The following is a 25,870-nucleotide window of genomic DNA, read 5'->3' as shown; positions in this document are numbered from 1 at the left end:
AGCTTTTATTCAAGGATATTTTGGTAGGGTTAAATATCCAAGTGTTAAATAACTTAGAATTAAATATCTAAAAGTCAAATTAAAAATACTTTATAATACCTTTATATAACATGTCCTAAATCAATATAATGTGTCTTCTAAATACCAGAGCTCAATTTAGAGTAATAAGCAGTTAGCAAAATATTTGTGTTTGGTATTTCCTCCATAATTAATCTGGACATTGCATCAATCATTTTGACAGCAATTTTCCTTACTAGCTAAAATTGTTCCAAGTAACAATATTTTAGATAAAAAGAGAAATTACTTTGAATACTTTTTTTTCTAATGTTAGAGTGTTTGACATCCCTAACAAGAGATATATTCCTATATTTTAATAATTATATCAATGTCCAAAAATCTACTACATAAACCTTTATAGAAAAGGAGAATGAACAAATAAACATATTAAAAATAAAATTAAGAAATGCAGAGTGCTTCTGTAATTCATAACTTTCCCTTTTCTCCTGTCCCTCCCAGAAGTGGGCTAACCACAGCTATGATTTTATTTAACTCACTACTGGTCACTTGATCAGACCAGAGATAGATACAAAAGTTGGAACATTTTGATTCTGTCTCTGGATATCTGAAACTGAGATCAAAACAATGTTGCTGTATGTGCTGCTACTGCTAAGTCGCTTCAGTCGTGTCCAACTCTGTGCAGCCGCATAGAAGGCAGCCCACCAGTCTCCCCAGTCCCTGGGATTCTCCATGCAAGAACACTGGAGTGGGTTGCCATTTCCTTCTCCAATGAAGGAAATGAAAAGTGAAAATGAAAAGTGAAAGGGAAGTCTTTCAGTTGTGTCTGACTCTTCGCGACCCCATGGACTGCAGCCTACCAGCTCCTCCGTCCATGGGATTTTCCAGGCAAGAGTACTGGAGTGGGTTGCCATTGCCTTCTCCGTATGTGACTGAGATGTAAATAGAAATGATATACCTTTTGCCATACGGCCAATCTACAGAGAAAGAACATGAAGTATATAAATGCAGAGTAATGGAAGAGACTTAGTACTGTTGTCCAGTTTCTAGATTTTAGGCTTGATGAGTCTCACCCAGATCTCTTTTCTTGTGGCCTGGGACAAACCTACACATGGCTTATAATGTCTTTAGTTTTAAGCTAGTTCAAAATAATTCTTCTTGTAAGCAAGGGTTTTCCTCAACTGTTAGCTATACCTTTTCTAGTTATATAAGACCATATTTATTTGCTACTCACCAATAAATTGATATTAGAATTACATAACATTTTTTATTCTGTTAGCTCTACATAGGTTTAGTAAACATAATTTACATATAAATATATATAATAAGTATATATACACACATACACATATATCTGCCATAAATGTGTAAGAAAGTTGACATCCATAATTTAACATACTTAGTATTTCATTTCTAATTTTCATAGAAATTAATATAAACATACATACAGATTTTAACATATCTTAAATCTAGCCTATTCATATTTATTTAGAGAGAATTTAATGATCTAATATATGTTTAATATCTAAATAATAGTTTAACTTTGTGATAACATTTTTCAGTGATTATAATAGAATTCTTAAAATGCAGAGTGAATGATTCTATTCATTTTAATGGATGACTATTCTGAACTCGGGAAAAGGCAATGGCACCCCACTCCAGTACTGCTGCCTGGAAAATCCCATGGATGGAGGAGCCTGGTAGGCTGCAGTCCATGGGGTCACTAAGAGTCAGAGATGACTCAGCAACTTCACTTTCACTTTCCACTTTCATGCATTGGAGAAGGAAATGGCAACCCACTCCAGTGTTCTTGCCTGGAGAATCCCATGGATGGAGAAGCCAGGTAGGCTGCAGTCCATGGGGTCGCACAGAGTTGGACACAACTGAAGTGACTTAGCAGCAGTAGCATTCTAAACTCAATTCTATTCATTTCTATTATTTCAAAGGATATCTGCTAAAAAAGGACACAGATTCTTTAGAAAGCCATCTGATTTAGTGTATAGACACTAACACCGAAATTCTGTATTCTATAAAAATACTGCCATTGACTTGCTTAGTTTTGTTTCAGTTTATTGGCTTATATGATGAGGGTTAATGCTGTTTAGCTAGTTGCTTATTTTTCAAGATCTCGATCAGTTGATAAACATTTTATGGAGATATGAATCTAAAGTTTTCTGAAAACATCAACATAATAGAGACCAAGACACTTCTTTACACTTTTGTGTTACCTCGACAACCTGAGGCAAACAGGAAGAATTGGAAAAGCTATCAATCAATGTTCATACTGTGCCTGAACTGTAGATAAATGATAACTATTTTTAGCAACAGAAATATGGCACCTTTGATGAGCACTTCCTTTAGGAATAGATGTTCCTCAGGTTCACACTGAATTCCACAGAAAATAGCACAATTTAGAAAACCCTGTGACACAAGGCAATTGGGTAACGTGTAAATTGGCTCTTTTCTTTTGGAATCAGTATGCACTATGGCTCCCCTATGGCCCCTATAATGAAAATCTTCCTGAATCTCTACATACAATCTAAACTGGAATAAGAGAGAAAAGAATGTCAGCCACATACGATTGGACATGTTAAAGTACTCTAACAATCCAATTATGTGTTGTGGAATAATAGGTTATGGTTAAATTATATTTTCAGAAATATTCCACATCAATGATAATGTTTAAAATTATTTTAGTATTTTATATATATATATATATAAAAAATAAGAAAAAAATCTTTTAGTCTTATTGCCTTACTAACCACATTTTTATGCATTTGTTAACTCTGACTCAGAAGTTTCTCTTTAAGTCTCTTTCCTCTACACTTTTCCTCACTGTCTCCATATTTCCTGTAGATTTTACTCATTTATTCCCTCACTTAATATATCTCTTACCTATAAGCTAGTGCTTATAGATTTTTCTATGCTCACAGGTCTCTCCAATTTTTCTCTTACTTTATACTCATGGTCAGTCAAGCTATATCTTGAGGATTTTTCTTTTAATTTCCTATTATTTCCACTCTTTTTTTGGCTGTTGCCTTTTTAAAAATGTGTTTATGAATGCATATATAAACATGACTCTTTTTCTACTTGCATGAACAGGATCTGTGCACTGAACCAAATAAGCCTTTTGACCTAGTTTTATATTAAATGAAAACATTTATTTAAAGTACACACTTGACGAATAACTTAGGCAAGAAAAAGACAAATACAATATGATCTCACTTATATGTAGAATCTAAAAAAATAAACAATGACAACAACAATATAAATCCAAACTCGCCTAAAAAGAGATCAGATCTGTGGTTACCAGAACAGTGGGCCGGGGTTGGGGGGTGTGGCGGAGAATTAAAGGAAGGTAATCAAAAGGTACAAACTTCTAGTAATAAGAGCAATAAGTACTAGATATGTAATATACAATGATGAGTATACATAACACTGTTGTATTATATACAGGAAAGTTCTTAAGAGAATAGGTCCTAATAATCATCACAAGGAATTTTTTTCTTTTTTGCTTTTTTTAATTGTATCTGTGTGAGAAATGGATGCCAACTAATACAACTGCAGGAATCATTCCCAATATATATGTCACACCATTGTGCTGTACACTTTAAATTTATATAATAATATATATCAGCTATATCTCAAAAAAACATGAAAAAATAATAACAAAGTACCTACTTGAAATCCAAATGTATTGTTCTGAGATCCATGACGTGGCACGCCTGGATTGTCACATGATGTACGGGTGGGTTCTAAAATAAAGAAAATATTCTTTTTCTTAAAATAAAAAGTGTAATATTCCTTTAAAACATATAGGTTTATTTAAATGTATATTTATTCTATGTAAAATAATTTTAAGAGATCTAGGGTTTCATGAAAGCGTCCTGGTAATAATAAACAAAAAAGTCTAATAAATATCTCCATGAACAGAAACTTGCTAATCTTAAAGCCAAAAACTCAGGTATACTGCAGTTTATACAAATTATACAATCCATGAACTTTGAACACTTCTAACATAAAAGCATTTGACATCCAACTAACTCTGGTAATAAAAAGTTAAAGGAAAATGAAGGATATGAAAGAGGACCACATGCATAAAACATTTGCTTAGGGACTTTTCTAAGAATTAATCTCAAGTAGGGTAATAGTGCCTTTAAGAAATAATTTATTTTCCAGAAACAAGACTTAGTTATTTGCATTTTCACTGATACCTGTTAAGGGCTGATAGTCTCTGAGTTGGCTAGCTTGTATGACAGAATTTTTCATAAGTTTACTCAATATGAAATTTAATTTTAGGAGAAAAAAGAACCCTCAATACACTATTGGTGTGAATATAAATTGGTACAACTGCTGTTTAAAAACTAAAAATAAAACTACCCTGTGACTCAGCAATTTCAATCCTGGGTGTATATACCCCACAAACTAAAGCACTAATTTGAAAGATGTTCACAGCAACATTATTTACAATTGCCAAGATACGGAAGCAACCAATAGATGAATGGATAAATAAGATGTGATATACATATATATGAATGAAAATCTGCCATTTGTAGCAACATGGATGGAATTGGAGGGTATTACATTGAGTGAAATAAATCAGAGAAAGAAATACTGTATGATACTGCTTATATGTGGATTAAAAAAAAAAAACACAGTAAATATAACAAAAAAGAAGCAAACTCACAGATGTAGAAGACAGTCTAGTGGTTACCAGTGGAAAGAGGGAAGGAGGGAGGGGCAAAAGAGGTGTAGGGAATTAAGAGGTGCAAACCATTATGCATAAAATAAACTAAGAAGATACATTGTACAACATAAGAATTAGAGCTAATATTTTATAACTGCACATGAGTATAACCTTTAAAAATTGTGAATCACTATACTAAACACCTGTAACATATAATTTTGTACATCAACTATATTTGAATAAAAAAATAAGACAATAAAAGCACACAAAAATTAGGATTAGAGCAATGTACTAAGAACCATTTGAAATCAATATACCTTTGTAATATTTTTGAAGCAAGTTTAATTTCATTTGAGTATGCTTTATTAACTGCAAAGAGTCGGACATGACTGAGAAACTGAAATGAACTGATACAAATGTTAGTACTTCATGATATTAATATGGAAGCTTTTTTCATTTTACTGGTAAACAGGAAAACTATTTCAAAAGTACTAAAGTAATAAATGTTTAATAATATTCATTTTCAGTGCTTTACAATGGCTCTATATTTAACATTTTTGTTTTTCATATTTGCTACTGCTGCTGCTAAGTCGCTTCAGTCATGTCCGACTCTGTGCGACCCCATAGACGGCAGCCCACCGGGCTCCTCCATCCATGGGATTTTCCAGGCAAGAGTACTGGAGTGGGGTGCCATTGCCTTCTCTGTTTTCACATTTAGCCAACTATAATTTATAGGATAAAGTAAATCATTCAATGTCATTACTAGCTATTAATTCCAAAATTACTGAGCACTGTCCATCTTTCATTAATATTACCTATGCAGTGAGGTGATGAACCACTCCAAGTGCCATCTGCTTGACATATTCTGGTGCTAGATCCCACTAATATGAAAGGAGAATTGCAGCTGAATGAAACCTCTGACTGGTATATAAAACTTTTGCCTTCTCTTTTTCCTTGGGCAGGTATACCAGGGTCACCACAAAATTTTGCTATAAGTGAAAAGAGAGACAATTGTACAATGATTTAAATTCATCAGAGTCAACGATTTAGAAAAGTAATAAAAATAATTGGAATACTGCACTAAAGAGACATGGAATCCATGTTAATCTATGCCAATGAAAATACTTTTAGCTTTTGTCTACATGAATAAATGCTTAATATTCAACTCAGCATTATTGCTGAGGTTTTTAAAAATTTTTTCCACCTAGTAGACCAGCATAACAGTTATATATTTTTAAAAAATTTTTCTTGACCAGAATCAAACCACATATTTGTACATGTAGGCTACAAAATTGGAGTATATATTTGAAAAGGATGTGACTCACAAATAGCTCTATCAGAAAAAAACAACCCATAATAGTCTAGGATGTACCTTGCAGATTGCTCTATATTTTTCAATGTATATAAAAGATGCAGGTACTTGTTTCATAGATATGTGCTCTGCTGAACACCTGGGTCAGGTATCCTAGTATCCTGCTGTCTCCCTCTTCAAAATATAGTGCATGTGTAGTGGTAGTGGTGGGTGGGTGGGATGCATGTGAGTGTTTTTTAAAGAGAAAAGAAGGTCATTAGAATCCAAATTCATGCAAAAACAATCTCAACATTCTGCAGCCATTGAAAAGATAAACTTGACAGCAGTTCTAAGCAAATTGATAAGATGACTCCATTCAACATATATTTTTAAAGTACTAAAAACAGACACTATTCTTAGTAACTTTAGGTGCTTGCACCGATTGATAAACAGACTAAGGTTCCTGCACTTGTGAAGTTTATGCTTTTGTGAAGAAAGCAAACAGTAAACATAATAAATAAGTACAAATGATAGTATTTGGGAAGATAATAAGTCCCATGAGGAAAAATAGTGTGGGAGAAGGAGATCAGGACTGTATTGTGGACGTGATAGATGGTGAAGAATAGTAGTAGACTTTAATAAGGTAGATGGCTGTCTCTCACTGAGAAAAGTTTTGGAGGGAAAAAAAAAAAAAATCCACTCCGTTCCTATCTCAAGACAGAACATTACAGTCAGAGGAAAGAGCATTGCCAAAGCCCTGTGCTCGGTCAAATCTACCATGCTAGAGGAAGAACAAGGCCATTGAGGCCGGAGCAGCAGTGTAGCACAGGATGAGATCAGATGACTTCAGAGCCAATAGATATCCAGGCAAAGCACATACAGCATATTTTCAATTTTAAAATTGTAGTAAAATTAAATAACATGTAATTTATGATTTTAACTGTGTTTAACAATTTCATTGCTATCAGTTATTTTGTAATTATTTTATAACCTACTTCTGAAGTGTTTCTCATTCATATTTCTGCTGAGTCATTCAATAAAAAAAAAAAGGAGAAATATAACCACATAAACTTCTCAATCTTCCCCTCGCATCCCCCATATCACTCCATCTATTTTCTATCTTTATATTTTCATGTACTAAACCAAATAACTATCAGTGTTTGGATAGAAACTTAAGACACAGGGTTTATTTTCAAAAGGCTTCAGTTTACATTGATACAAACTTTAGGATAAAAAGGCATAGCTTGAACAGAAATAAAGAGAAAAGATTTTCCTCTTCATTAAATACCTAAAATGATTGAATGTGACTCTTCAATGGATAGGAAAAGTGTCTCTTAAGTCAGCCTTCTCTGAATTGGAATTCATACTCTGCCATTTACTGGTAATAGGCCTTGAAGCCACTCAGTCCTGTCCAACTCTTTGTGACCACATAGACTGTAGCTTGCTCAGCTCCTCTGCCCATGGGATTTTCCAAGCAAGAATACTGGAGTGGGTTGCCATTCTTTTCTCCAGGGAATCTTTCTGAACCAAGGGTCGAACCTGGGTTTCCTGCATTGGTAGGCAGATTCTTTATAGTCTGAACTACCTGGAAAGCCAACTTTAGGTAGTGCAGTAATATCAAATCTTGTTTTAATTACATAAGTGTCTATTTTATTTATCCCATTCTAAATAATCACCCAAAGAGTTTTTTATTTTTTAAATTTATTTGGGGTAAAATCTTCTTAAAAATTTTTTTTAACCTCATTGAAATGATATATAGGCCTTTCTTATTTTTTTCCACGTTTTTTGTTGATATTCTTAATTGCTCTTATTAGCATCTGTAAGGCCCATTGAGAAGGCCTCAAGGAAGCTTCAAAACCGTTTTCTCGTTCAAAAGAGATACCTTAAAAAACTGGAAATAGAACTGCTTTATGACCCAGCAATCCACTGCTGGGCATACACACCGAGGAAACCAGAATTGAAAGAGACACTTGTACCCCAATGTTCATCACAGCACTGTTTATAATAGCCAGGACATGGAAGCAACCTAGATGTCCATCAGCAGATGAATGGATACAAAAGCTGTGGTACATATACACAATGGAGTATTACTCAGCCATTAAAAAGAATACATTTGAATCAGTTCTAATGAGGTGGATGAAACTGGAGCCTATTATACAGAGTGAAGTAAGCCAGAAAGAAAAACACCAATACAGTATACTAACGCATATATATGGAATTTAGAAAGATGGTAATGATAACCCTGTATGCGAGACAGCAAAAGAGACACAGATGTATAGAACAGTCTTTTGGACTCTGTGGGAGAGGGAGAGGGTGGGATGATTTGGGAGAATGGCATTGAAACATGTATAATATCATATATGAAATGAATCGCCAGTCCAAGTTTGATGCGTAATACTGGTTGCTTGCGGCTGGTGCACTGGGATGACCCAGAGGGATGGTACGAGGAGGGAGGAAGGAAGGGGTTTCGGGATGGGGAACACATGTATACCTGTGGCGGATTCATGCTGATGTATGGCAAAACCAATACAACAGTGTAAAGTAATTAACCTCCAATTAAAATAAATAAATTTATATTAAAAAAAAGAAAACATACCAAATCATTAAAAAAAAAAGTTATTAGGTTACTTTGACTTTGTTTAATAGGAACCAACAAAACAGTTATTTACAATGAGAGCCCTTCATATTTAATAATTTGTTAGTTTCTCTAATTTTAAAAGGATCTATCATTTATATAAACAAACACACATACAATAGAACAACCTAGGAAGATACATAATAGAAAAACCTAGGAAGATCAGATAGGATGCTTACATCAAAGACTTTAGGCCATGAAATAGAGCAGCTGGTCCCTAAGTGGCAGAGTTACCCAGTGTCTGTACAATTTGATCTCTTTCTCTGAACTCAGATGTCATTATCTATTAAAATGTCATAACTAAACATGCCTACCCAGGAGTTCTGCTATATGTATGTAAAGCAACTGGGTCAAAGTCAGCCTTATTATATTTGTATATCTTATATATCCAATATATAACTTATATAATATAGCCTTATTATATTTTGGATACAATTTAAATGTCTATGTTATTTTATTAGTATTTGTGTTTTAATAGATCCCAAAATAAAACATTATGTTGAGAAACTTAAGATTTTTTCACTCCTACCAAACAAACTTTACCATAAACTCAATTCTGTAATATTCTCTTGTATCTATCTATTCTGAAGTAACTATTGAATAGTTACTAATATATAATATAGTTTCACTTAGAACACATTGGTCTATTCTTAGATGATCATTAGCATGAATCAGAATTTCAAGGGTCAATTTGTGTGATTCAACCTTGAGGCTTGGAACACATTATTCTACTAAATCATGTTACCTAGAAAAGCTTGTTTAGATGTTGCATAAATTTCAGTCTAATAGATCACAACTGCTGAAGTACAATAGTTTTATCTCTCATGCTAAATAAAACTGGTTAGTATACTCTCTGCAGCAAATGTGATACAAATGATCTGATAGGCCAGCAAATGGTGGTATTCCCTGCCTAGTGTTTGCAATCACTTAATAGTAAGCTCTTCAAATAAACTATCCTGTTTATGATTGGCCTTTTGAAATGAGAAATTTTAAATGTAGTTTATTTTTTCCACTTTTCAGTTACAGGTAGAGCGCTTATATTTCATTTTAAGAGATCCTTTCTTAATCCAAGGTCATTTAGGTGGTCTTATAATCAATATCAAAGTAATCCAAGTCTATGCCCCAATCAGTAATGCTGAAGAAGCTGAAGTTGAATGGTTCTATGAAGACCTATAAGACCTTTTAGAACTAACACCCAAAAAAGATGTCCTTTTCACGATAGGGGACTGGAATGCAAAAGTATGAAGTCAAGAAACACCTAGAGTAACAGGCAAATTAGCCTTGGAATACAGAATGAAGAAGGACAAAGACTAATAGAGTTTTGCCAAGAAAATGCACTGGTCATAATAAACACCCTCTTCCAACAACACAAGAGAAGACTCTATACATGGACATCCCCAGATGGTCAACACAAAAATCAGATTGATATATATTCTTTGCAGCCAAAAATGAAGAAGCTCTATACAGTCAGCAAAAACAAGACCAGGAGCTGACTGTGGCTCAGATCATGAACTCCTTATTGCCAAATTCAGACTTAAATTAAAGAAAGTAGGGAAAACCACTAGACCATTCAGGTATGACCTAAATCAAATCCCTTATGATTATACAGTGGAAGTGAGAAACAGGTTTAAGGGCCTAGATCTGATAGATAGAGTGCATGATGAACTATGGAATGAGGTTTGTGACATTGTACAGGAGACAGGGATCAAGACCATCCCCATGGAAAGGAAATGCAAAAAAGCAAAATGGCTGTCTGGGGAGGCCTTACAAATAGCTGTGAAAAGAAGAGAAGTGAAAAGCAAAGGAGAAAAGGAAAGATATAAACATCTGAATGCAGAGTTCCAAAGAATAGCAAGAAGAGATAAGAAAGCCTTCCTCAGCAATCAATGCAAAGAAATAGAGGAAAACAACAGAATGGGAAAGACTAGAGATTTCTTCAAGAAAATCAGAGATACCAAAGAAACATTTCAGGCAAAGATGTGCTCGATAAAGGACAGAAATGGTATGGACCTAACAGAAGCAGAAGATATTAAGAAGAGATGGCAAGAATACACAGAAGAACTGTACAAAAAAGATCTTCACGACCCAGATAATCACGATGGTATAATCACTGACCTAGAGCCAGACATCCTGGACTGTGAAGTCAAGTGGGCCTTAGAAAGCATCACTACGAACAAAGCTAGTGGAGATGATAGAATTCCAGTTGAGCTATTCCAAATCCTGAAAGATGATGCTGTGAAAGTGCTGCACTCAATATGCCAGCAAATTTGGAAAACTCAGCAGCGGCCACAGGACTAGTAAAGGTCAGTTTTCACTTCAATCACAAAGAAAGGTAATGCCAAAGAATGCTCAAACTACCACACAATTGCACTCATCTCACACGCTGGTAAAGTAATGCCCAAAATTCTCCAAGCCAGGCTTCAGCAATATGTGAACCATGAACTTTGTGATGTTCAAGCTGGTTTTAGAAAAGGCAGAGGAACCAGAAATCAAATTGCTAACATCTGCTGGATCATGGAAAAAGCAAGAGAGTTCCAGAAAAACATCTATTTCTGCTTTATTGACTATGCCAAAGCCTTTGACTGTGTGGATCACAATAAAGTGTAGAAAATTCTGAACGAGATGGGAATACCAGACCACCTGATCTGCCTCTTGAGAAATTTGTATGCAGGTCAGGAAGCAACAGTTAGAGCTGGACATGGAAAAACAGACTGGTTCCAAATAGGAAAAGGAGTTCAAGGCTGTATATTGTCACCCTGTTTATTTAACTTCTATGCAGAGTACATCATGAGAAACGCTGGACTGGAAGAAACACAAGCTGGAATCAAGATTGCCAGGAGAAATATCAAGAACCTCAGATATGCAGATGATACCACCCTTATGGCAGAAAGTGAATAGGAACTCAAAAGCCTCTTGATGAAAGTGAAAGTGGAGAGTGAAAAAGTTGGCTTAAAGCTCAACATTCAGAAAATGAAAATCATGGCATCCGGTCCCATTACTTCATGGGAAATAGATGGGGAAACAGTGGAAACAGTGGCAGACTTTATTTTTCTGGGCCCCAAAATCAGTGCAGATGGTGACTGCAGCTATGAAATTAAAAGACGCTTACTCCTTGGAAGGAAAGTTATGACCAACCTAGATAGCATATTCAAAAGCAGAGACATTCCTTTGCCAACAAAGGTTCGTCTAGTCAAGTCTATGGTTTTTTCTGTGGTCATGTATGGATGTGAGAGTTGGACTGTGAAGAAGGCTGAGCACTGAAGAATTGATTGCTTTGAACTGTGGTGTTGGAGAAGACTCTTGAGAGTCCCTTGGACTGCAAGGAGATCCAACCAGTCCATTCTGAAGGAGATCAGCCCTGGGATTTCTTTGGAAGGAATGATGCTAAAGCTGAAACTCCAGTACTTTGGCTACCTCATGCGAAGTGTTGACTCTGGAAAGACTCTGATGCTGGGAGGGATTGGGGGCAAGAGGAGAAGGGGACGACAGAGGATGAGATGGCTGGATGGCATCACTGACTCAATGGACGTGAGTCTCAGTGAACTCTTGGAGTTGGTGATGGACAGGGAGGCCTGGGGTGCTGCGATTTATGGGGTTGCAAAGAGTCGGACATAACTGAGCTACTGATCTGATCTGATCTGATCTATAATCTTTAAAACTTTTATATTTAATTCTCTAATGAATTTGACATTGATTTGTTATTTAGTGTAAGATGAAGATTGTGTGTGTGTGTGTATATATATATATATATATATATATATATATATATGAACTGCTGCTGCTGCTGCTAAGTCACCTCAGTCGTGTCCGACTCTGTGCGACCCCATAGAGGGCAGCCCACTAGGCTCCTCTGTCCCTGGGATTCTCCAGGCAAGAATACTGGAGTGGGTTGCCATTTCCTTCTCCAATGCATGAAAGTGAAAGTGAAGTCGCTCATTTGTGCCCGATCTTAGCGACCCCATGTACTGGAGCCCACCAGGCTCCTCCATCCATGGGATTTTCCAGGCAAGAGTACTGGAGTGGGGTGCCATTGCCTTCTCCGATAAATGAACTACCTTATTCCATTAATTGAAATGCCCATTCTTCCCCCACTGATTTGTTCCATAATACATTAAGTATTGATACATGGTGTATACTCTCTATTCTCTAACACTGGTTTACTGTCTAAGTGTATGCCAGCACCAATGCTGCAATGTTTTAATTACCATAGCCTTCTAAGTTTAATATCTGCCAAGGATTACACTACATGCTAGGGTACAAAAGTGAATGAAACAATAATATTTGCCTTCAAGGAACACAAACCTTAGTAGAGGACACCACCCAAAAAACAAGATAAGTAAAATGTATAGTGTGTTTTGCACACAAAGCAGTTTGGCCTGAAATTTAGTCAGAACAGAAGGAATATAATGGTTGCATTACATAAAAAATAGCTACATTGGTAAATACTGTTTGTAACTGAATTTTACTTATGCATGGGAAAGAGCTTAACAATCTCATTTTTGTTCTAGCAAAATCTGGAAAAAATACATAACAGTTGTAATCTCAGTAAAGTAGCTCTAAGAGAGTGAAAGTAGAAAAATAAAATTTTAGTATGGAAATTATACTTACGTAAGCATTGTGGTACTTCCCCACTCCAGGTACCATTCCCTACACAGGTCAAAACGGCAGGGAAGGACAGTTCATAGCCTGGAGAACAGATGTAGCTAATACTAAAACCCCAGTCAAAATTTGTTCCTTCCAACCTTCCATTAGAGATCTGGGGAGGAGTTGGGCAGGTAACAGCTGCAATTACATTAAAAACGATTAGACACAGCTGTTGAAATATCCTGGTGTTAACAGAAATAAATATCATTAGAAGAAGCATATGTGCTAATTTAACCTTTTGGAGGACAATATGGTGTGACATGTTTTATTCTCCTGGTAGTATTCCTGAAACATCCCTGGAATTAATTCCTCTAGGACGAGACTACTTCTTGGCAACATAATGGCTACTGGTTCTCAGAGATTCTCTTACAAAATAACAAGCTTCCTGACATTGAAAGAAAGGAAAAAGAGGGTGACCTCTTATCCAGTATACTGCAACTGATAAATTATTAGTTTTATATAAAATTATTTCCAGCAACCTTTAGACAGACTGAAGAGCTGTGTTTGGCTATATACAGAGTCACACTGTAGCAAGGAACCTGGAAGTAAATCTGTGACATTTTTGAAACACAGATAATGTATCTCATTAAAATATCTCTATTAGTTCTATTAACCACTTAGATTCATATGCTAAATCTTATTGTAGAGTTCTAAATGCATTATAAAATTTTTGATAATTCATTTTTAAAATTAAGATGTCCTTGAGAAAAGATAGGTTGGATAAGGAGATAGAGATGAAAGGAAAAAGAAAGCCACCTGAAACATTGTAAGTATAAATCAACTACACTTCAATAAAAAATATATATTTAAAAAAAAAAAAAAAAAAAGAAAGCCACCAATTATAAAATCTAAAAAGGAGGAATGATTTTATTTTGATGACTAGCAACATATATAAATAATTTTTAGAGTTATATAATATTGTCATTAACATAATAATTTATGAAATAATATGTAAAATATAAAATGTCTGTTTATATATTTTCATATACTGACTGTATATTTATCATGATCTGATTAGGAAATTGTGTAATCAAGAAAAAAAAGACATGCATTGGAATATTCTTTTAGTGTTAGATTATGTCAGGGAGACATTAAATTGACCATTCACAGGTATTTAGAGATGTACCTTAATGAGAAATCTCAATGATTAAAAATCACTATTATTATAAAACAATACATATTGTCTGACACTGAATGTATAGTATTTTACAAGTAATCAAATAATCGGCAAAAACTTATATAAAGAGTTTCAATGGAAAACAGCATAAAGTAGTAAACCTATACCTGTATTGACTAAAATATTACTTCCAACTTCCAGATTGCATTCTTCAAAGAAATAGTTTTACCTTTTAATAACAGGTAGAGTTCTATAATTCAGGCTGATTGTTTTCAAATTATAGAAGGTTTTTCTCCCATTCTTGAATAACCAACCCAGGTGGATAACCAAATTAAAGTTCTATTTCATTACAGCTATATTCTCTGTTAAATACTCAATGACCCACATAAATGATGACGGTGATATGTATCACATAACATGATATTTTTTTTTTTGGCAGTGCCATGTCGGCATGTGGGGTCTTAGTTCCCTGATTAGGGATTGAACCTGTGCCTCTGCATTGGAAGAGCAGAATCTTAACCAGTAGACTGCCAGGGAAGTCCCAGAACATATTTTTGCTGTATTACAGTTCATTGTCATTACTTAGAATGAGATACAACATTTTTGTTAAAAAATTTTAAAATCTTATATGTTATTGTCTATATGGTTTAAAAGTAAAGACTGAAGCACTCAATTTTGGTACCAGAAAAAAAGATGAAATGATACAAAAAACACTATTTAAATTTATTTAAATATGAACATTGATACAGAAAATATATAGTGATTATCACTAATAAATATTGACAAAATCATTATCTTACCTCTACAAGTTGGCATGACTCCACTCCATGTGCCATTAGTTGTGCACGTCCTGAGTCTTGAACCATTTAATTCCATTGTATAGCCTGGCTGGCACATGTAAGAAACATTCTGTCCAACCACATAATCATCTCCATATCTCAGTCCATTGGCTGGTATACCTGGGTCTCCACAACTGATTACTATTAATATGGATTGGAAAAGCAGATGGTTAATGTGACATGTTTTTAATGGAGAGGAATAGTAAGCATATGGCATAATTAATATAAAAGTAGGTAAAATTAGTTATTATGTTCATTTTAATGATAAAACATAAGCATATTTAAACCATACTCTATCAATTCCTAACTATGACCATTTACTTATTACAGATTCTATACATATGGTCCAGAAATGGTCATTTAGACTCTTTAAATGTTAATATGCTAATATATTGTAGGAAACTCTGATGTGGTAACCTCTTTTAATCTGAATTAAATAATCATAGAGAAGCCATGCTATCAGATCAAGATTTCTAACAGAATATTTTCAATTTATACTCCTATGTATGGTTACTGAAATCTCTAAATTATGAGGCTTGCTGGACTGAGACCTTATTTTCTGCACAGTATCACTCAACTGATATTACAATAGTTTTTAATTAAATGATGTCAGGTACAAAAATAATAATTTTATTGAATAAGTGAAAGAATGAATAAACTATAAAATGTGAATTTGTCACATACTGGGTGAGATACACAATTTGTAAGCACAATGAAAAAATGCAAATGTCAGTTAGGGATAGAGAAATCAATTTCCCATTTCCACCATCTCATCCTCATCCCAAGTGATAGAACAACCCCAAGGAAATTGCAACCTCCACTCTGGAACGTGCCTGCTTCCTGAATTAGGAGTTAGTAAGAGGCCTATGTGGAGAAGGCAATGGAAACCCACTCCAGTACACTTGCCTGGAGAACCCCATGGATGGAGGAGCCTGGTAGGCTACAGTCCATGGGGTCGCTAAGAGTCAGACACTACTGAGCGACTTCACTTTCACTTTTCACTTTCATGCATTGGAGAAGGAAATGGCAACCCACTCCAGTGTTCTTGCCTGGAGAATCCCAGGGACAGACGAGCCTGATGGTCTGCCGTCTATGGGGTTGCGCAGAGTCGGACACGACTGATACGACTTAGCAGCAGCAGCAGCAAGAGGTCTATGTCAAGTGCTTATTATATCTTCCTTGTTATTGCCAGTCCAGGAAAGGGTAAACCATTGCCCTGCTCTGCTCTAAGACTCCATGATTACATACAACTCCAACTAGCCCCACCCATACCTGCACCCAGACCCCCATAAAAGAATGGAGAAGAAGGTACAATGTGAGCATCCCTCTGGTGATACATGATGGACAGACTGGGCACAGGGTATCAGTGGCTCAGAGCAGGGGTGGGAGTGAGAAGGCCAGGCAAGGGTACCAGCTGGTAGGAAACTAAAGGCCTGTAACATAACCTAGGAAGACAGGGAGGCAGGGAGGCAAATTTCACATGAGCAGAGCAGTGGCTCAGTGGTAAAGAATCTGCTTGCTAAGCAGGAGACATGGGTTTGATTCCTGGGTTAGGAAGATCCCCTGGAGAAGGAAATGGAAACCCACTACAATATTCTTGCCTGGAGAATCCCATGGACAGCGGAGCCTGATCAGCTAAGTCCAGGAGGTTGTAAAGAGTTGGACACAACTTAGCAATTAAACAATAACAACAAAATCTCCAAATCCTTAGCACACGCTCCATAGTCCCAGTGGACTTCAATTATAAAACACAAATTCAAAGATTAAACCATTAAGAATTTGAGACAGTGATCATTGAGTATTAAACCCCAACCATAGGAAACTTTAGAGCATGAAGTTCTGTCAATAATGCTGGTCCATAAATATTGCTCAAATTACATATAAAATTTCTCATTTTTGATGGTTTTTCCAGTAGTCATGTATGGATGTGACAGTTGAACCATAAATAAAGCTGAGTGCCAAAGAATTGAGGCTTTTGAACTGTGTATTGGAGAAGACTCTTGAGAGTCCCTTGGACTGCAAGGAGATACAACCAGTCCATCCTAAAGGAGATCAGTCCTGAGTGTTCATCGAAGCTGAAACTCTAATACTTTGGTCACCTGATGCAAAGAACTGACTCATTTGAAACGACCCTGATGTTGGGAAAGATTGAAGGCAGGAGGAGGAGACAACAGAGGATGACATGGTTGGATGGCATCAGTGACTCAATGGACGTGAGTTTGAGTAAGAGTTGGTGATGGACAGGGAGGCCTGGCATGCTGCAGTCCATGGTGTTGCAAAGAGTCAGACACGACCAAGCGACTGAACTGAACTGATGGTGCCATATAAGAACTTTCAGAAAGATCAGTGACAGCATAAGAAATTTAAGCATATTTAAGTCTAAGTATGGGATTTACAAACAAGGTATGTATGTGTGTGTTCATTTATGAACAAGGCTTAACAGAGATCATATATATACATAAGCTTCCCTTGTAGCTCAGTTGATAAAGAATCTGCCTGCAATGCAGGAGAACTGGGTTCAATTCCTGGGTCAGGAAGATCCTCTGGAGAAGAAAATTGCAATGAACTCCAGTATTCTTGCCTGGAGAATCCCATGGACAGAAGCACCTGGTAGGCTACAGTCCATTGGGTCACAAGAGTTGAACACGAGTTAGTGACTAAACCACCAAACCACCATAAGCCATAAAAGCACTTGCTGTTTTGAAAACCATTATTTGAGCTGCTGCTGCTAAGTCACTTCAGTCATGTCCGACTATGTGCAACCCCATAGACGGCAGCCCACCAGGCTTCCCCATATGGGATTCTCCAGGCAAGAACACTGGAGTGGGTTGCCATTTCCTTCTCCAATGCATGAAAGTGAAAAGTGAAAGTGAAGTAGCTCAGTTGTGTCCAACTCCTAGCAACCCCATGGACTGCAACCTATTGGGCTCCTCGGTCCATGGGATTTTCCAGGCAAAAGTACTAGAGTGGGGTGCCATTGCCTTCTCTGCACACTTGGCTAAATGCATTGTTGTGACTAAGAGAAAAAGGAAAACAGAAGGTTACACACTTCCTTTTCTGGAGACAAAATCAAGTAGCAAACCAGCCTTTTAGTATTTTTTTTTTTCCTATTGAATCACTTATTTTTTTTTTCATAAATGGACAAATAATTTTACCAGGTAAATCTAGGTTATACTGTTTTATTTTCATTTTTAATGATTTCTAGTATTTTGAATGTCTAAGGTTAAAGACCAAAAATAGATTAAGACAAAGAAGACCTTAATGGCAATTAAATTCTACTGTGTTTTATTAACTTACCACTAAAAATTATGAATGCCAAGGTTTGTTTCATATCAATCTAATCTGTTGAGCCAGGAAGTGTTAGGACCATGAATGATGATATTTAAATTACAGAACAATATTCACAACACTCCATTTGATAATCCTCAGAACCCCCAAGAGTTTCCTGAAATCACACTCTTTGATGTTTCCATCTGACTCCTAATAAGAGCTCTGTGTATATAATGACTTTGGTTTTTTTCATTATTGATGAGGAAAATATTTTTTTAAATTGTAGAACTGAGTTGGATAGAAAACCAAATCCTGCTTTTTTACCAAAATGTGTCAATTCTTTTTGCAGTTTTAAAATATGTAATCATATAAAAAAGTTTGACTTCAATTTATTTTCTTTTATTTTACTTTTTTATATTCTATATATTGTTATTTTATATATTTAATCTAGATTTAAAATTAAGAAGAAGAAAAATTAAAGCAAATACCAACAGACAATTATTTTTTTATGGGCAGTACTTTAGAGACTGAATTAGAATTCTGGCAAGAGAGAACAGCTAACCCAATCATAAGGCACATAAGCTGAGTGAGATGTAGCCACCGAAAGAGATGACAGAGGGTTTATTTCAGAGAGGCACTGAGAAAGAGTTCTGCATATCTTGGCAGCATCATGAATGGAATGCCTGATAACAACAGCTTCAGAAGGATTTGTCTGGTGGCTTCATAATGAAGCAAAGGCCAAAGAGGCAGTTTCCAACAGCAACAATCTTTGTAAATAGCACCTGCTCCACAAGTCAATTCATTCACCACCAGCTTGTTTTCAGCAACAAAAAGAGGCTTTCTGTTTTTGTTTTTTTTTTTTTAGGGAAAACCTTAGGATAGTGGCTCTTTAGGACTGTACCCTAAAATTCAGAGACATTAGTGCATAGCAGCAGGTTGCTGTGATTTAATTCAAGAAAGTCTCTTCTAAGGTCACTAGAATCCTTTATGCACACAGCATGAGTGTATGCACATGCACTCATCCACACACTCATACCCCAATAAACCCCATGGAGACAGTTATTTTGTCTATTTCCTTTAGAATTATCTAAGCCTAGTCTAGTACATGACTCATAAGAGATTAAATAAATACTTGTTTGAAGAGTAAATGAGTGAATGGATATGTAAGGAATGATTAAATAACTCAGATTCTCAAAAACACATAAACTGAAAGGTTTGAATTTGGTTTTGTGGGAATTTTTCTCATTAGTTTCTATCTATTAGTTCCTAGTTTCTAATTGATGCCCATTTGATATTATTTATGATACATCTAAGTATAAACCTCTACAGCCAACATACGACATAACTGTGGTATTTCTAGTCAATCTATGCCACTTCAAACCTACTTTCTCTTTTAGCTTCTTAAATGAGCATTATAAATCTGCATTTTTAAATAGAATATCAATATAACACAAATTATTTTTGACTCTCTATCTAATGAACATATTTGATGGTAATACATATAGATCCATGTGACTTGTTTTTAATGACATGACATTCCCTTGCATGGATATACATACACCGTGATTCATGTAATCAAACCCATGTGACAGTTGAGCTATCCCACCAATTTCCCACTGGCCACAAAGCAGCAATGGATATGTTTACTCAGGCACATGTGCTTTGCTGGGTTTCAAGTCGAGAACAGAATTCTCCTCTAGTACAGTGAAGTTGCAGAAAGGTGATCAAGCCATCTCCAGGGTAACACTTCTGATTCTATACAATCTCCGAATTCAGAAGTCGGTTTCCCTTTTTAGTATTTCAGTAAGGTAAGTTTTTTTGATATTAACTTTGGCACTATTGACATTTCATACCAATCACTCTTGGTTGCTTTTTATGCATCGGGAATGTTTAACATTGATCTCTACTTGCACATGCCACTCACTCGCACTATGATAGTTAAATATATGTCCAGACACTGCCAAATGTCCCCCGGGAAGCAAAATCACCCCTAAATGAGAGCACTGCACTGAACATTAGCTCTCTTTTGGACACAAATACTCTCATTTAACAACACAAGAGACAACTCTACACATGGACATCACCAGATAGTCAATATGAAATCAGACTGATTATATTCTTTGCAGCTGAAGATGGAGAAGCTCTATACGGTCAGCGAAAACAAGGCTGGGAGCTGACTATGGCTCAGAACATGAGCTCCTTATTGCAAAATTCAGACTTAAAGAAAGTAGGGAAAACCACTAGACCATTCAGGTAAAAAGTCCTAAGAGCCAAGGCATGCTGGCATAAGTCTTTTTGAAGGATGTTGCCATTATAGCCATTATCCCTACCATAGTTTGGCCTCAGGACAAAATACAGGGAGGAAACAGAGCCCCACCCATCAACAGAAAACTGGATTAAAGATTTACTAAGCATGATGCTCTTGAGAAGACTCTTGAGAGTCCCTTGGACTGCAAGGAGATCCAACCAGTCCATTCTGAAGATCAGCCCTAGGATTTCTTTGGAAGGAATGATGCTAAAGCTGAAACTCCAGTACTTTGGTCACCTTATGCGAAGAGTTGACTCATTGGAAAAGACTCTGATGCTGGGAGAGATTGGGGGCAGGAGGAGAAGGGGACGCCAGAGGATGAGATGGCTGGATGGCATCATGGACTCGATGGACGTGAGTCTGAGTGAACTCCGGGAGTTGGTGATGTACAGGGAGGCCTGGCGTGCTGCGATTCATGGGGTCACAAAGAGTCGAACAGGACTGAGCGGCTGAACTAAACTGAACTGAAGCATGTTGCCAGCACAGCCAGCCCCTCCCAGCAGGAAGTATCCACAAGCCTCTTACCCATCAGAGGACAGATAGAATGAAATCACAATCACAGAAAACTAACCAAACTGATCACAAATCATAGCCTTGTCTAACTCAATGAAACTATGAGCCAGGCTGTGTAGGGCCATCCAAGATGGACGGGCCATGGGTTGGTAAAGGCCAAGTATGCTCCCGGAAAAGAGTGGAGAAATAACTCCAGAATGAATGAAGACATGGAGCCAAAGTGAAAACAATGCCCAGTTGTAGATGTGACTTGTAATGGAATTACAGTTCAAAACTGTAAAGAACAATATTGCATAGGAACCTGAAATGTTAGGTCCATGAATCAAAGTAAATTGGAAGTGGTCAAACGGGAGATGACAAGAGTGAACAATGACATTTTAGGATTCAGTGAACTAAAATGGACCAGAATGTTGAATTTAATTCAGATGAGTATTAAATCTACTATAATGGCAAGAATCCCTTAGAAGAAATGAAGTAGCCCTCCTAGTCAATAAAAGAGTCTGAAATGCAGTACTTGTGTGCCATCTCAAAAATGACAGAATGATCTCTGTTCGTTTCCAAGGCAAACCATTCAATATCACAGTAATCCAAGTCTATGCTCCAACCACTAATGCCAAAGAAGCTGAAGTTGAACAGTTCTATGAAGACCAACAAGACCTTATAGAATGAACATTAACAAAAGATGTCCTTTTCATCATAGGGGACTGGAATATAAAGTTCAGTTCAGTTCAGTAGCTCAGTCATGTCTGGCTCTTTGTGAACCCCATGGACTACAGCATGCCAGGCCTCCCTGTCCCATCACCAACTCCTGGAGTTTACTAAAATTATGTCCATTGAATCGGTTATGCCATCCAACCATCTCATCCTCAGTCATATCCTTCTCCTGCCTTTAATCTTTCCCAGCATCAGGGTCTTTTCAAATGAGTCAATTCTTCGTATCAGGTGGCCAAAGTATTGCAGTTTCAGCTTCAATATAAGTCATTCCAATGAATACTCAGGACTGATTTCCTTTAGGATGGACTGGTTGGACCTCCTTGCAGCCCAAGGGACTCTCAAGAGTACTCCAACAACACAGTTCAAAAGCATCAGTTCTTCTGCCCTGAACTTTCTTTATAGTCCAACTCTCATATCCATACATGACTACTGGAAAAACCATAGCCTTGACTAGATGGATCTTTGTTGGCAAAGAAATGTCTCTGCTTTTTAATATGCTGTCTAGGTTGGTCATAACTTTCCTTCCAAGGAGTAAGCATCTTTTAATTTCATGGCTGCAGTCAATATCTGCAGTGATTTTGGAACCCCCCAAAATAAAATCTGCCACTGTTTCCACTGTTTCTCCATCTATTTACCATGAAGTGATGGGACCAGATGCCATGATCTTAGTTTTCTGAATGTTGAGCTTTAAGCCAACTTTTTCATTCTCCTCTTGCACTTTCATCAAGAGGCTCTTTAGTTCTTCACTTTCTGCCATAAGGGTGGTGTCATCTGCATATCTGAGGTGATTGATATTTCTCCCTGCAATCTTGATTCCAGCTTGTGTTTCTTCCAGCCCAGCGTTTCTCATGATGTTCTCTGCATATAGGTTAAATAAGCAGGGTGACAATATACAGCCTTGACATACTCATTTTCCTATTTGGAACCAGTCTGTTGTTCCATGTCCAGTTCTAACTGTTGCTTCCTGACCTGCATACAGATTTCTCAAGAGGCAGGTCAGGTGGTCTGGTATTCCCATCTCTTTCAGAATTTTCTAGTTTATTGTGATTCACACAAAGGCTTTGGCATAGTTAACAAAGCAAAAATAGATATTTTTCTGGAACTCTCTTGCTTTTTCAATGATTCAGTGGATGTTGGCAATTTGATCTCTGGTTCCGTTGCCTTTTCTAAAACCAGCTTGAACATCTGGAAGTTCACAGTTCACGTACTGTTGACCTAGCTTGGAGAAATTTGAGCATTACTTTGCTAGCATGTGAGATGAGTGTAATTGTGCGGTAATTTGAGCATTCTTTGGCATTGCCTTTTTGGAAAGAAAAGTGACTTTTACAGTCCTGTGGCCACTGGTGAATTTTCCAAATTTGCTGGCATTTTGACTGCAGCACTTTCACAGAATCATCTTTTAGGATTTGAAATAATTCAACTGCAATTCCATCACCTCCTCTAGCTTTGTTTGTAGTGATGTTTCCTAAGGTACACTTGACTTCACATTCCAGGATGTCTGGTTCTAGGTGAGTGATCACACCATCGTGATTATCTGGGTCATGAAGATCTTTTTTGTACAGTTTTTCTGTGTATTGTTGCCACCTCTTCTTAATATCTTCTGCTTCTTAGTTCCATACCATTTCTGTCATTTACCGAGTCCATCTTTGCATGAAATGTTCCCTTGGTATCTCTAATTTTCTGGAAGAGATCTCTAGTCTTTCCTATTCTATTTTTTTCCTGTATTTATTTGCACTGATCACTGAGGAAGGCTTTCTTATCTCTCCTTGCTATTCTTTGGAACTCTGCATTCAGATGCTTATATCTTTCCTTTTGTCCTTTGCTTTTGGCTTCTCTTCTTTTCACAGCTATTTGTAAGGCCTCATCAGACAGCCATTTTGCTTTTATGCATTGTAGGAAAAGTAGGAAGTTAAGAGATACCTGGAGTAACAGGCAAGTTTGGATTTGGAGTACAAAATGAAGCAGGGCAAAGGCTAAGAGTTTTGCCAAGAGAATGCACTGGTCACAGCAAACACTCACTTCCAAAAACACAAATGCTAACAAATGGTAAACACTGAATGACATATTTTTATTTATGCATAAAAATAATAACAATTTGAATGAAAAGGATAAAAGGGAAGTTTTGTTTTGCTTAGGTGGGTTTTCCAAAAATTTGAATCAGGAATGTGGTTTAGAAATTTAGTCCAATACTTTAATTTTTTTTTATACCTAGTTTAATTCAATTAATATATATATCCTTGTATATAGATACTATAAAAAATGCCCACAAAAGACAATTACATTAAATCAAAACTTATGAAAAATATTGTATTTGAACTTACAGTTTCCTTTATTTCTAAGAAATTTAAAAATTCATGCAATGGGAAATTTTCTGCATTTATGTGGTGAAAATGATTGCTCAGTGGTGAGCTCTGTCAGTAGTTGCTGTTTAGTCACTAATTCATGTCTGACTTTGTGACTCAGTGGAATGTAGCATGCCAGGATTTCCTGTCCTTCACTATCTCCCGGAGTTTGCTCAAACTCATGGACACTGAGGTGCTGATGCCATCCAACCATCTCCTCTCTGTCCCCCTCTTTTCCTGCCCTCAGTCTTTCCAGCATCATGGTCTTTTCCACTGAGTCAGCTCTTTGCATCAGATGGCCAAGTATTGGAGCTTCAGTTTCAGCATCAGGCCTTACAGGGAATATTCAGATTGATTTCCTTTAGGATTGACTGGTATGATCTCCTTGCTGTCCAAGGGACTCTCAAGATTCTTCTGTAGCACCACAAATCAGATGCACCAATGCTTCGGCACTCAGCCATCTTTATGGTCCAACTCTCATATCTGTACATGATTACTGTAAAACCAAAGCTTTGTCTAGATGGACCTTTGTTGGCAAAGTGATATCCCAGGTTTTTTAATATGCTATCTATGTTTATCATAGGTTTTTCTCCAAGAAGGAAGCATCTTTTAATTTTGTGGCTGCAGCCAAAATCCACAGTGATTTTGTAGCCCAAGAATATAAGATCTGTTACCATTTCCACATTTTCCCCATCTATTTGCCATGAAGTATTGGGACTGGATGCCATGATTTTAGTTTATTGAATGTTGAGTTTTAAACCAGCTTTTTCATTCTCTTCTTTCACCCTCATCAAGAGGCTCTTTAGTTCCTCTTTGCTTTCTGCCATTAAAGTGGTATCATCTGCATATCTGAGGTTGTTATTTCTCCCAGAATCTTGATTCCAGCATGTGAGTCATCCAGCCCAGCATTTTACATGATGTACTCAGCATATAATTTAAACAAGTTGGGTGACAATTTGCAGCCTTGATGTACTCCCTTCCCAATATGGAACCAGTCAGTTGTTCCATATCCAGTTCTAACTGTTGCTTCTTGACTTGCAACCAGGTTTCTCAGAAGACAGGTAAGGCGGTCTGATATTCCTATCTCTTTAAAAATTTTCCATAATTTGTTAAGATTCACTCAGACAAAGTTAGTAGTTAGTATGTCAATTAAATGAATTGGTGCCTCAGTTTCCTGACCTGTGCATGAGAGTCTATGCCACGATCTCTTCCAGCTCTAAAGTTACACTATTCTATCAATCATTTGTTTAAATCAACTTCCATTGCAAATTAACAAGAAAGACTCTGAAACTCTGGTTCTAAGCAATGGATCACTGCGTATTAATTTTTAGTATCTTAAATTCTTTAATTATAAAAGTTTAGTCTGTTTTAATTTCCAATGAAACCTCTCTGTGTTCTTTTTGGAAGGATAATTTTAGTTCTGCCTTTGGTTTGGGTTGCTTCTAGGTTTTAGCAGTTTTTTTGAAGAAGTAAATCAACAATTAAAATTCTCAGT

General features: G+C 36.5%; 1 protein-coding gene across 3 annotated transcripts in view; it reads right to left on the bottom strand.

The window, feature by feature from the left end:
* CSMD3 (CUB and Sushi multiple domains 3) overlaps nucleotides 1-25,870 on the bottom strand; it is a 1,475,959-nt gene that overhangs the window by 38,440 nt on the left and 1,411,649 nt on the right. For all 3 annotated transcript variants that reach the window (XM_055546406.1, XM_055546407.1, XM_055546408.1), the window contains 4 exons: nucleotides 15,190-15,369; nucleotides 13,237-13,410; nucleotides 5,518-5,691; nucleotides 3,697-3,770 (listed from right to left, as the gene is read on the bottom strand). In XM_055546406.1, coding sequence (XP_055402381.1) covers nucleotides 3,697-3,770; nucleotides 5,518-5,691; nucleotides 13,237-13,410; nucleotides 15,190-15,369 — 602 coding nt within the window. The remainder of the gene's footprint in view (nucleotides 1-3,696; nucleotides 3,771-5,517; nucleotides 5,692-13,236; nucleotides 13,411-15,189; nucleotides 15,370-25,870) is intronic.

This window comes from Bubalus kerabau, chromosome 14 (assembly GCF_029407905.1).
Source record: "Bubalus kerabau isolate K-KA32 ecotype Philippines breed swamp buffalo chromosome 14, PCC_UOA_SB_1v2, whole genome shotgun sequence".
Classification (NCBI taxonomy): Eukaryota; Metazoa; Chordata; class Mammalia; order Artiodactyla; family Bovidae; genus Bubalus; species Bubalus kerabau.
This window is presented reverse-complemented; position numbering and strand designations above follow the sequence as displayed.